This window comes from Ostrea edulis, chromosome 1, assembly GCF_947568905.1.
Source record: "Ostrea edulis chromosome 1, xbOstEdul1.1, whole genome shotgun sequence".
Classification (NCBI taxonomy): domain Eukaryota; kingdom Metazoa; phylum Mollusca; class Bivalvia; order Ostreida; family Ostreidae; genus Ostrea; species Ostrea edulis.
Window position 1 is genome coordinate 64,233,045 of NC_079164.1, and position 12,004 is coordinate 64,245,048.

At 36.2% G+C, this 12,004-nt stretch overlaps 1 protein-coding gene across 1 annotated transcript in view; it reads left to right on the forward strand.

Moving 5' to 3' along the window:
- LOC125647558 (zinc metalloproteinase nas-14-like) overlaps positions 1 to 11,151 on the forward strand; it is a 16,643-nt gene extending 5,492 nt beyond the window's left edge. Inside the window, exons 5-13 of the mRNA XM_048874273.2 lie at positions 989 to 1,106; positions 1,287 to 1,353; positions 4,558 to 4,761; positions 4,926 to 5,052; positions 5,150 to 5,320; positions 5,542 to 5,652; positions 6,118 to 6,243; positions 9,511 to 9,552; positions 9,994 to 11,151. Coding sequence (XP_048730230.2) covers positions 989 to 1,106; positions 1,287 to 1,353; positions 4,558 to 4,761; positions 4,926 to 5,052; positions 5,150 to 5,320; positions 5,542 to 5,652; positions 6,118 to 6,243; positions 9,511 to 9,552; positions 9,994 to 10,070 — 1,043 coding nt within the window. The 3' untranslated portion in view covers positions 10,071 to 11,151. The remainder of the gene's footprint in view (positions 1 to 988; positions 1,107 to 1,286; positions 1,354 to 4,557; positions 4,762 to 4,925; positions 5,053 to 5,149; positions 5,321 to 5,541; positions 5,653 to 6,117; positions 6,244 to 9,510; positions 9,553 to 9,993) is intronic.
- The last annotated feature ends 853 nt before the right edge of the window (positions 11,152 to 12,004 follow it).

Below are 12,004 nucleotides of genomic sequence, written 5' to 3' on the forward strand. Positions count from 1 at the left end.
TTCCCAGTCGTTAAAATAGTCGTACTATATTTATCGAGATCCATACTTATAGTGTTCCCATTGAAGAGGAATTGCCATCATTTCAACTGATTAAGATATTAAAGGCAAAAACATCGGGAATGTAAATATTTGCAGGTATCATGTATGCAAGTTTCAGATACAGGTACCTGTTAACCTGCTTAAAAATACATGTATATATAATATAGTCACTTATGCAATAACTATTGAAGCAACTTTACATCCTTACAAGTGATTTCAACGCTCTAGAACATATAGTTCCTTGAGATTGAAACTACTTTCAGAAATTGATTGGTCAGTCATCCAGAAAAGGTAGATTAATTGCAGACTCCAACTCCTCATGGTACATTTACAGGGTAAACATAACCATTTCATCACAAAGCTGGAATCTATAAAGTTCAAACGACAAACACAAATATAAATTAGGGATCTTATTCCGAACATTTGTACCTATATCAAATCCAGAACCTTATTGCACATAAAATTTATGCCCAATCATATGCAAAAAGATTTTCTGCTACTTCTTGAAATGAAAGAATCTGTTTCAATGAGAAGAAGGCGCGACAAGTTGATGAACAGACCAACGACCACATGGATATCAATAGAACATGTGTTTACCTTGTTTTGGATTAGGTGGTTGTTTGTTTGTAGTTTGACCTCTTATTCGATAATTTTTCACCCATATATAATGTCACCTATGTAGGAGAAGTGCCACAAATGACACTAAAGGTCGTAGTAGTTCTTTACTTCCGGGACACGGAACGTCAGTTTTGCTATGCGGGGCACTTAGCGAAGGCACAGTCACCACCTATCTAAAACGTTTTATGATATGCTTGATGGAGCTGCCTGGATTCGAGAATCGAACCTGGGACCCCTCAGCTGCAGTACAAGCGCCTTAACCACTACACTACCGTGACCCGTACAAGTATAAAACACATAATTTCTATTGATCAGGATTTTTTTTCATTAGCAACCAGAGAAAGGGGACAAATTGACTTGGCTATCGCGGAGTGGAACAGGGAAACCTGCATCGTGTTCCGGCCTAGGAGAGGGGAGGCGGCTGCCGTCAGGTTTCAAAACGGACAAGGGTGTGTTAATCATTTATTATAATTAGAGATTAATTTACACGAAATAATCATTGTAAGATATAAACTTCATTTCCTATCGGTTTCGTTTGTTGTTTTAAGTCCCGGGGAAGCAACGCAGCAGGCCTCCTAACGTCCCTATAAGATCATGTGAAATGACTAACTGCTTTTCTTTTATGTTAGATGTTCTTCATTCGTTGGAAGAATAGGAAACTTACAGCCCATCAGCTTAGCTCGAGGATGTCGCATTGTAAGTCTTGTGTACAACGCCTTTTTGGACAAAACCTATTGGATTCAAATCAGAAACCCACCCACCCACCCACCCACATATATATATTAATAATATATACATGTAACTTAGATGTAGCTCCGCCTTCTAATAAAATCAGAAATACATATATACATGTAACTTACATATAGCCCCCTCCTAATAAAATCAGAAATACATAGTTGCTAAAACGCGGAACGGAAAACGGAACGGAATTTAGGAATGAGAATGATTAATGTAGATAATATAACGCCAAAAATGGTGTGTGTGTGTGTGTGTGTGTGTGTGTGTGTGTGTGTGTGATTCATTTTGATTAAAACCAACAATTTGGGTATGTTTACAAGCGATAAAGCAATTTAATCATAAAATTTGGGATTATAAATTGATTAAGCGAATAAATTAAATAAGTTAAACGTTTGTATAAGAATTTACAAAGCGTTTTAAAAGAATTCTGAAATTCCGGTATTGACAGGGGTGTTAGCGAGCAGCGACACTAATGGGTAGAGAATGAGAAGAACACACGTGGTTTATATCCCCCAGTGGCAAAACGTCATTAATACATGTATTTACACATAATACCGTGTATGTGTGTACTTACATGTACAACAGGGAGTGTGATATGTATAAAACAACGATAATTCATGAACTTATCAAGTCAACAAGTTAAACATCTTGTGTTTGATTTATTATTTTTGAACTAACAGAGACTTAGTGACCACAGCACTCCAATCCTAAATAGGGAGGATTTTCGGCAGCTCATTTTTAAACTAAATACTTGTATTTCTTAACCTTTAGATTAATAATGAGATGACTTTCAATTCCGTTCAAGCATAAATTCTGTGTTAGCCTTTTAGCTATTTCATATATAATGAAATAAATCTGTAAATTCCTCTTACTATGGGCCGTAAACTTCACCTTAGTGAAGTTTCAATCTTTTTTCCTACCGTATCTCTTCTGTTTCAACACTAATCCGTAAATGTACATTTATCCTAAATGAGGAAAACCTTGTTTCCACACCGCTTTAAAATTTGATGTGATACATAATTGTACCAGGTGTAGAACTAAATTCAAATTCAGTTATCTTGTACGGAAGTGTATCGCTGCCAATTGATATAATTTTTTGCTATGTCGTACGTACGAGATACTAAGTCAATCTTGAACATATCTAGTTCGATTAAAAGCACGTTCGATTTGAAACGGCTATGTTTGTGGAAAATTGTTTAAATTTTTTTTTATCTTTCACTACGCTGTTTTCGGGGGGGTTACCTTTTATTCATTGGAAGGCTCATAAAATCATTTCTTAAGGTAGCAGCTAGAATAAAGTGATAGAATTTGAAAGGGATTCAATGTTTATCTTATTTTTTTCTTCATTTGTGAAACAACATACTGTCACAATCTTGAGGGGGGGGGGGGGTTGACGATGCCAGGAAAAAGGATGGTACCAACAGGCGCTTGCTTGCTTAATATTCTTATTAAAACTTTTTATGCAAAATATTTAACAAGCGCCTATTGGTGCATTCATCCACAAAATCCACTGTTTTAAAATATATAACAATGCATTAGTATGAGGAATTAATATGAAATGGTGGATTCTGAGGATGACTTCCTGTTCTCTCTGTAATTTCTGCTTCCCTTGTTCATAATAAGTCTTTTGATTTTACAAAATGCTGGCCTCCTCATAACATTATTGCATAAATTATTTTCCATTTTCTGTTCCGTTTCGCGTTTTAGCAACACCCAACTTATATGTAGCTCCGCCTCCTAATAAAATCAGAGACACATATATACATGTAACGTACATGTAGCTCCGCCTCCTAATAAAATCAGAAACACATAAACTCCTATCACTGGCCTCTTCAAAAATATTTGTTAAGGCGGTTATACAGACTTTTTGATTTATTGAACTAAAGAATTTTACACGCATATAAAGGTGAATTACAGATATATGGAAAAAGAGTGAATTTCGATTGATTAAAATTCTAGCGCATTGCTATGGAAATGCAGCTGATGGATACTATTTTTATTATTGTTTTAAATCAACCAACAGAAAAAACACCCCGTGTCATTCGTTTGAAAATGTGCAAGTAAATGACATGTTTTATATATACATTGCACGTATATAAGGCGACTAAACTATCAATGCCACAAGGTGAATGGGAATGGCAAGAAACATTTTCCCACTCTCTAAAGTACGTTACTTTAATTTCGAAAAACTTCAAATTGATTTTTTTTTTTAAAAATCAAGATATTAAGTTTTTGAAGAATTTAGAATACATTAATAGATAATAATATATACGTTTTTATTTTCCAGCCGTATTGAAACACAAAATTTGCAAAAGAATAATTATTTTGAGTTAAACATGATGTTTCATAATGCTTAAACTTATCATTGAATTCTATAATTAGCATTTTTCATCAATGTACAAATATCTAGGTATTATTTTTGATACAACATTTTTAACCGAGGAGATTTTCAAAAAGATTATCTTTTGATGAAAGGTAAAGATAACAAACAGTGATCAATCTCATAATTCCTATAAGGAATACAAAATAGAGAGTTGGGCAAACACGGACCCCTGGACATACCAGAGTTTTGATTAGGTGTCTAGGAGAAGTAAGCACCCCTGTCGACCGATCATACCCGCCTTGATCAGGTAAACGGAGTAATCCGTAGTAAAAGTCAGTGTGCCAAGAATGGCCTAACAATCGGTATGAAACACTCATTGGTATGAATAGAAATAACTAGTCATTCATAGTAAATCTGCAAGAGAGACAAAGTTTAACAATATTATACGGTAGAAAAATGCATTCAGCTCCTAAACAAAAGATTTCATAGAGAAAATCACAAGTCATAGTGTAAGTGATATTGTAAATGTGAATAATTTTCCTTCTCATTTGCGAGATACATGTAACTGATAATGGAAAGCTCAAGATTACTGAAATAAATGCACGGTTTACGTAGACAATAATCGACATTTACATAACATGATACAGGTAATGTATGATTACATGTATATACAGGTATGTTTATATTGTAGTTTGGTCTGATTGTATCGGTTCGTTTGTTTATTATTTGTTTATGAAATCATGAATTATAGTGATACTATCGGTCGAACTGATATCCGATATTCGATGCCTTATACAAGAAGATTAAAACTTAAGTAATTGAATTTCCCAAATTTGTAGCAAAGAATTGTGGTCCATGAAATGGGGCATGCCATCGGCTTTAATCACGAGCAGTCCAGGGCAGACAGAGACGGGTTTGTCCGTATTCGAAATGAAAATATACCATCCCCACTTCTTTTCAACTTTCAAAAGCTGCCAACAAATCAAGTGACGAACTTTGGAGTGGCATACGATTACAGAAGCGTCATGCATTACGGTGCAAGGGTAAGTCGTGTTCATCCCTCATCCATTAAATATCGAGGATGCTATGTCTGGTATACTCAAAAGTGAAACTCTCCGAAAAGACGTATATTATTATCAGATGTATTACCATTGTGAAAGTTGCCAAACGACTTTTTGACAGTATCTGTACATTTTGGTATTTTTAGGATTTTTCAACGAATGGTCAAATAACGGTACAAACGATTGACCAAAACTTCCAAAATATCATAGGCAGAGCACCGATGCTTAGTTTCAGAGACATCAAGCTTGCCAACGCAATGTACAATTGTAACGGTAAGGTTTCTTGTAACCATGATTTTATGCATAAATATCGATTACATATGTGTACAATTTCCGTTTCACGACATAACACTGACTTGCCTTTTTTCAGAAAACTGTCCAGCTCAGAGCTGCCCAGGAGAAGGTTTTGTCGGCAAAGATTGTTCGTGTAAATGCCCTACTAATAACCCAAACAACCCGGTCCAGAATTGCACTGGAACGGCCGTGGTGACCACCACGGCTGGCTCTGTCTCTACGATCCGAACTACTACTCCACGGGAAGGTAACGGTCTTCTCCGCGAAAATTTGAAACTCTACTCAAAATCAACGTTCTCACAAATTACCAGACAGCAACTGCACTTAGTGCAAGTTAGAACTGTTCTTAGATTTTACAATTTCAGAATAAATGATGTTTTAAAAAGTTTGCATAATTTGATACTTCATGTATGTATCTTCTACATAATAACAGTTAATATAAACCGTTTATCCATTGTTTAAATTTAGGAGCTTGTGAAGACATGAATCGATTTTGCGAGTTCTGGGCAGGACAGGGTTACTGTACCCGCAGCCGATATATGACGATGTACTGCAAAGCCTCATGCAACCTCTGCAATGGTAATGTATAGCATGATAATCACAAACTGTCTATGTAGACACCGTATGCACCGCTGATGTATAAGTAATGGTGAAATACTAGACATCGCATGCACTGCTGGTGTATAAGTAATGGTGAAATACTAGATATCACATGCACTGCTGGTGTATAAGTAATGGTGAAATGCTAGATATCACATGCACTGCTGGCGTATAAGTAATGGTGAAATGCTAGATATCACACGCACTGCTGGTGTATAAGTAATGGTGAAATACTAGATATCACATGTACTGCTGGTGTATAAGTAATGGTGAAATCAAAGAACAAATAGAGGTATTTTACTTTTGTCGATGTGAATAATTTAAAAAAATCGAGATATTATGAATTAATAGGTAGTAAACTTCTTTTAATTCTTCAATTGTCTCAAAATTTCTCAAAGGAGTAGTGAAAATAAAATAATTAACTGCTTATTTTAACTGTTTTAGCTGACAAACGCTGCGAGGATATGGGCCAAGCATGCAATATACTTCAGCGGAGGGGGTTTTGCGAGGTAGCCTTTGCGAGGAGCTATATGGAGAATAATTGTGGTGCTACCTGTCAATTTTGCAGAGGTAATTTAACAAGGTTTCCATTCTACATAGATAACTGTTCGCATATGATTAGTCCTAGTATCGTTATTAGTGACCACTCACTGTAGATCAGCAGTGGTTGTATGTGAGAGGGTATTGTGGTCGCTCACGTGGGTTTCATTCGGGTACTCCGGTCTTCTCCCACATCAATGACCCCTTCGAGCCGACGAGAAGCGTTGATTGTCGTAAGATAAATAAATATCAAACCTATTTGTAAACACATTGTACGTTTTTAGCTGTGCGTTGACCTTACTTAGAATATCTACGTGAGAAGAAACAATCTCTTGCTGTGGCCTTCAATTCCACATCTAGATATATCAACGACGGTTTGTCTATTAACAATGATAATTCTCATTCATATGTCGATTCGATATATCCCTCTGAGCTCGAAATAAAAGACACCACAGAGTCGTCCACTTCTGCTTCATACCACGATATTTTATTGAAAGTAGACATTAATGGCAAACTGACAACTCAACTATATGACAAACGGGATAATTTCAGCTTCTCCACCGTCAATTTCCCATATTTATGTCGCAATATTCCATTATCACCTGCATGTGGTGTTTATATCTCTCAACTGATTCGATACGCTAGAGCTTGTTCGGCTTATGATCAGTTTTTTAATCGATGCAAGCTATTGACAAACAAGTTGATGGTACAAGGGTTTCAATAGTCTCGATTGAAGTCAGCATTTCGCAAATTCTATGGTTGTTATATAACGATCTAGTTCGTCAATACACCTATCATTGGGTCAAATGCTCTCTGACGTGTTTCACACCGATTGTTAGGCCGTTCTTGGCACACTGATTTTGACTACGGATAACTCCGTTTACCTGATCAGGATATAGGGCTCACGGCGGGTGTGACCGGTCGACAGGGGATGCTTACTCCTCCTAGGCACCTGATCCAACCTCTGGTGTGTCCAGGGGTCCGTGTTTGCGAATTATCTATTTTGTATTGCTTATAGGAGGTATACGATTGATCACTGTTCGTTATCTTCACCTTTTATAATGCATCTGCACTGTAAGACAAGTGTCCGAATCGCTTACTGTCATCTCCCAGCGAATCGGACACTTGGCTCGCGAAGATGTGTAAGACTGTGTGGTAGAATGCTTGTTTTATAGAGACGGTAACCTACATGTATATTTTCTGGATGAGTGACTTCAACAGTGATGGACAAGCCTCACTCGCATATCCAAACTTAATTATTGTTGGTGTAATGTTTCAAGAATGCATACTTTTAGTCATGCAGTGTTCAGGTTGAAATTTTGTAGCATGTTTATGATTGAATAATTGTACGTCTAAATGGATCAAACTCTTAACAATGGTACAAACGTTCTAGATGTTACCATATACTTGTATTTGCGAAGAGAACAAATAAGCAGCTGCAGTAGGCCTACATTGCTGATAGTATCAAATGTATCCTATTGAAGGTTCTGACAATTACTGTGTGGCTGATAGTATCAAATGTATCCTATTGAAGGTTCTGACAATTACTGTGTGGCTGATAGTATCAAATGTATCCTATTGAAGGTTCTGACAATTACTGTGTGGCTGATAGTATCAAATGTATCCTATTGAAGGTTCTGACAATTACTGTGTGGCTGATAGTATCAAATGTATCCTATTGAAGGTTCTGACAATTACTGTGTGGCTGATAGTATCAAATGTATCCTATTGAAGGTTCTGACAATTACTGTGTGGCTGATAGTATCAAATGTATTCTATTGAAGGTTCTGACAATTACTGTGTGGCTGATAGTATCAAATGTATCCTATTGAAGGTTCTGACAATTACTGTGTGGCTGATAGTATCAAATGTATTCTATTGAAGGTTCTGACAATTAATGTGTGGCTGATAGTATCAAATGTATCCTATTGAAGGTTCTGACAATTACTGTGTGGTATAAGTGTTATGATTATAAAATTGAATTATCAGTTATCGACTCTATTGTCGTATTAACAAAACACGAAGTGACAAGTCAGATGTGTATCAATTTTCTCATAATCAGTTATTTACGTATGAAGGTATATCGCAGAATAATGACAGCGGCATTCCTTTGATCTTACAATAACCGTGGTAGAATTCTTCATTAACAATCATAAAAATTAATAAATATATGTTGCAAAACAAATTATGTAAATGACTGAAGAATATTTGTCATTCAATATAAATCAATCGTCTGCATTCCGAGATCGGTAATATGTAAACAAACATGGCAATACACAGACAAGTTAACCCTCTTCCATGTGTGTGTAGTTTTATTGGACAGTGTATTCAATGCAGTTGATATAACCCCTCAACTTCAAACTAAGTGTTTGAAATCTTTTTCAAAATAGATCTAGTATGCCCTACCACTTCACCTGTTTCGTTAGATCTAGTATGCCCTACCACTTCACCTGTTTTGTTAGCAAAAAACATGTACGACTAATCAGTTTCGGAAACTGTCATGGTGTCACGAAGTGACCTAATTCATTGCTGTATAGGTAAACTATCCGAGCCGTAGTAGAGTAGAAATGATTCTCGAGATGTCTCAGCTTTTATTTTGCAAAACAATATTTCTCGACCTCGAAGGTCATCCTGCAACACCCACGAACTCGAATTTTATATTTTAAATGAAAGGCAAAGTTAACAAACAGTGATCAATCTCAAATCTTCTATAAGCAATACAAAATAGAGAGTTGCGCAATCACGGACTCCTGGATGTACCAGAGATAGAATCAGGTGCCTAAGAGGAGTAAGCATTCCCTGTCGACTGGTCATACCCGCCGTGAGCCCTATATCTTAATAAGGTAAACGGAGTTATCCGTAGTCAAAATCAGTGTATCAAGAACGGCCTAACATGTCAGACAGCATTTGATCCAATGATAGGTTGTATTGGCAAACTAGATAATTATAACGATCATGGAATTTGCGAAATGCTGTTGAAACCCCTTCACCACCAATTTCTGTTTTGAAACTGGATGAAGATATTACGTGCAACGCTTTACGCGAGCTTACACTTCCTGAAGCACATTCATGAAGTATGCCAGCGTGAAGCCACGTTTTACTTCATACCTTCATGTATTTTCAAAAATATTTATCTTTAATATGTTTATCCTACTTTCATTTCTGATAGAATTCCCAGCTGTTCATTGTTTACAACTGCAGTGCGTCCATGAGGAAATGGCTATCATTGCAATTTGTTAAGATATAGGAAATGTAAACACATCTTACATATATACATCTACCAATCTTTTCTTGCAGCTGGAGAAATACTTGGGGCAGAAGAAAGTCAGGACCAACCAGGTAAAACATTTTTGAGAAGTTTTACAATGAGATTATAATCAAATTATATGAACTTACAATTTTCAACGTAAATAAATGAGAAGAAACACTCTATGGAAACATCAGATTTTTCTCAGTCCCAAGATTCCCTCTTGAATAAATAATGACCATCATGAAATAAGATACAATTACAAATATATTTCTTCTGATGATTGCTTGTAGACCAAACGGAGTCAGAGATATGAATAATATTTCTATAACAGTAAATAGAATAATCACCCTGGGGCACATTGTAGTTCCATTCTAGCCGCACAGTGTTACATAATGTAGCCGTGCTTGTAAAAATTTTATAGTTTCATTATGTGGTTAAACAATTACTCTAACCGGTTGACTATTTCAATCACACTATGTGACGTTTTGTCAGTCCATTCATAACCAAGCTTTTTATTTCCATTTTTACAGAAAACAAAGCATCGGGTCTTGGATCGTATACCCTGCTCTTCGTGACGTCAGCTGCATTTGTGTCGTGCATGTTGTAATTTATAACTAGTGTAAACTCACCCATGACGCTTACTTATGAATGTTTGATATTATTGTCATTTGGATTATGTCATTCATTACTAATGTGACATCGTCAATTTCGTTATTTGTTAGTTTCATTAAGTATTGATTTCATAAATTATTGATTTCACTAACTATCGATTTCATCAAATATGCTCTCCCTTTGCTTGATGTTTGTTTAGGGCGAAGAAGAAAAAAACCCGTCCTAACCAAAAAATGTAACGTTGTGCTTCAAGAGAGCAATTTTTTCGCTTACAGAAAGATACATATTAATTAATTCATGTTAAGTTTTAATACTTATAAATGTCAAAATAATAACGTAAAGGGGGACATATTCTGGGGCTTTTAAGATGCCTTAAAATTAATTTGTATCGTTTTTTCTTAACTATTTTGGCGCAATATAATGATCATTTTCTTAGAAAATCGTACCGAGGTTGAATAAATGGACCTACCGTCCAGTTTCATTATCCTATGACTGGATCAAGTTAATGTGTAGACCGCAACCGATACAAGATAGAGAATTTAGCGTATTTAGAATTAAGACATTCTACAGGAAGGCAACAACAGTGACGGATCCAGTTATTATTATTTTTTTTTTTTATCTAAAATCAAGTTCTGTGCAATTGATAAATTTCGGAACGGAAGTGGGGACGCAGTAAACGGCTGAGTGTCTTTGGGTTGTCTTCAGACCCCCAGAGGGTCCAAGACGAAATTCGGAGGGGGGGGGGGTTCAAGGGACGAAGCCCCCTTAAACTACTGAGTTTTTACAAATTTAAGACGTATATATTTTGGTCATACATCTATAAAAATGGAACATATTTGTGAGGGGGGGGGGGGGGGGTGCGTGCGCCCTACGCTGGATCCACCACTGAATTATGTCATTTCTTAAGGCTTATAGATGTTAGTTTCGATATACTTCTAACACAGTCGTCTGTAATATAACGGCAAAGTATATTTCTACGTTGCTGATATAAATGTATATGGTGTAAAATATCTGTATGTCAAGAATATGCAACAATATACATTACTCTTGTGTGACAATAAATTAATTTTGGTAGTTTTATCTCCTTAATTGTTTTTTGGATACACCAGCATGACATGTGTTCCGATAATACACTGTACAACGGAAAGACACGTGTCCTGAAAATACGCTGTACAACGGAAAGACACGTGTCCTGAAAATACGCTGTACAACGGAAAGTCACGTGTCCCAAAAATACAACAGTAAGACACACCTACAGTAAAACACACATGATCCCTACAACCGTAATGTACACGTATGAATCCCCAAAATATAACTATTACCAACATTTTACTGTAAGACACTGGTCTCCAATATTCAACCGCAAGGCTCACGTGTTTTCAAGATTCAACAATAAAATACACGTGACTCGTTCAACAATAAAGCACACGTTCAACCGTAAGACACAGATTCCCAAAATCGAATTCAATCCTTAAAAAATAAAGTGTTTGTGTTAAAACTATTTGTCGATGATAATTTTCCGCGCCATTTTGCTGTGTCCTTGTTGCTTCAATTTCCATTCTAAAAACGATTGTAACAACTCCAGACAGAATTACAGGTAATAAGCTTTTCTGGAAGTAAAATACACAAATTAACAACTCTCTCTCTCTCTCTCTCTCTCTCTCTCTCTCTCTCTCTCTCTCAGCCTTCTCCTTTAGAGATTGAAAAGTTGCTCACCTTTGATATCATGTACTCCAAAGGACGGTAAATATCAGAGACAAATTATGAGAACCTCAATCTGATTAAGATCTGTGTAGCGATACATGTGAGCGGATCAAAGGATCTGATTTTAATCAGATTGTGAGAACCTGTATTGGACATTGTATCTTCTGTGGGGGCCAAAAGAGTATTTAGTCCAGTGAACTTTGACCACATCTCTTAACCTTGACC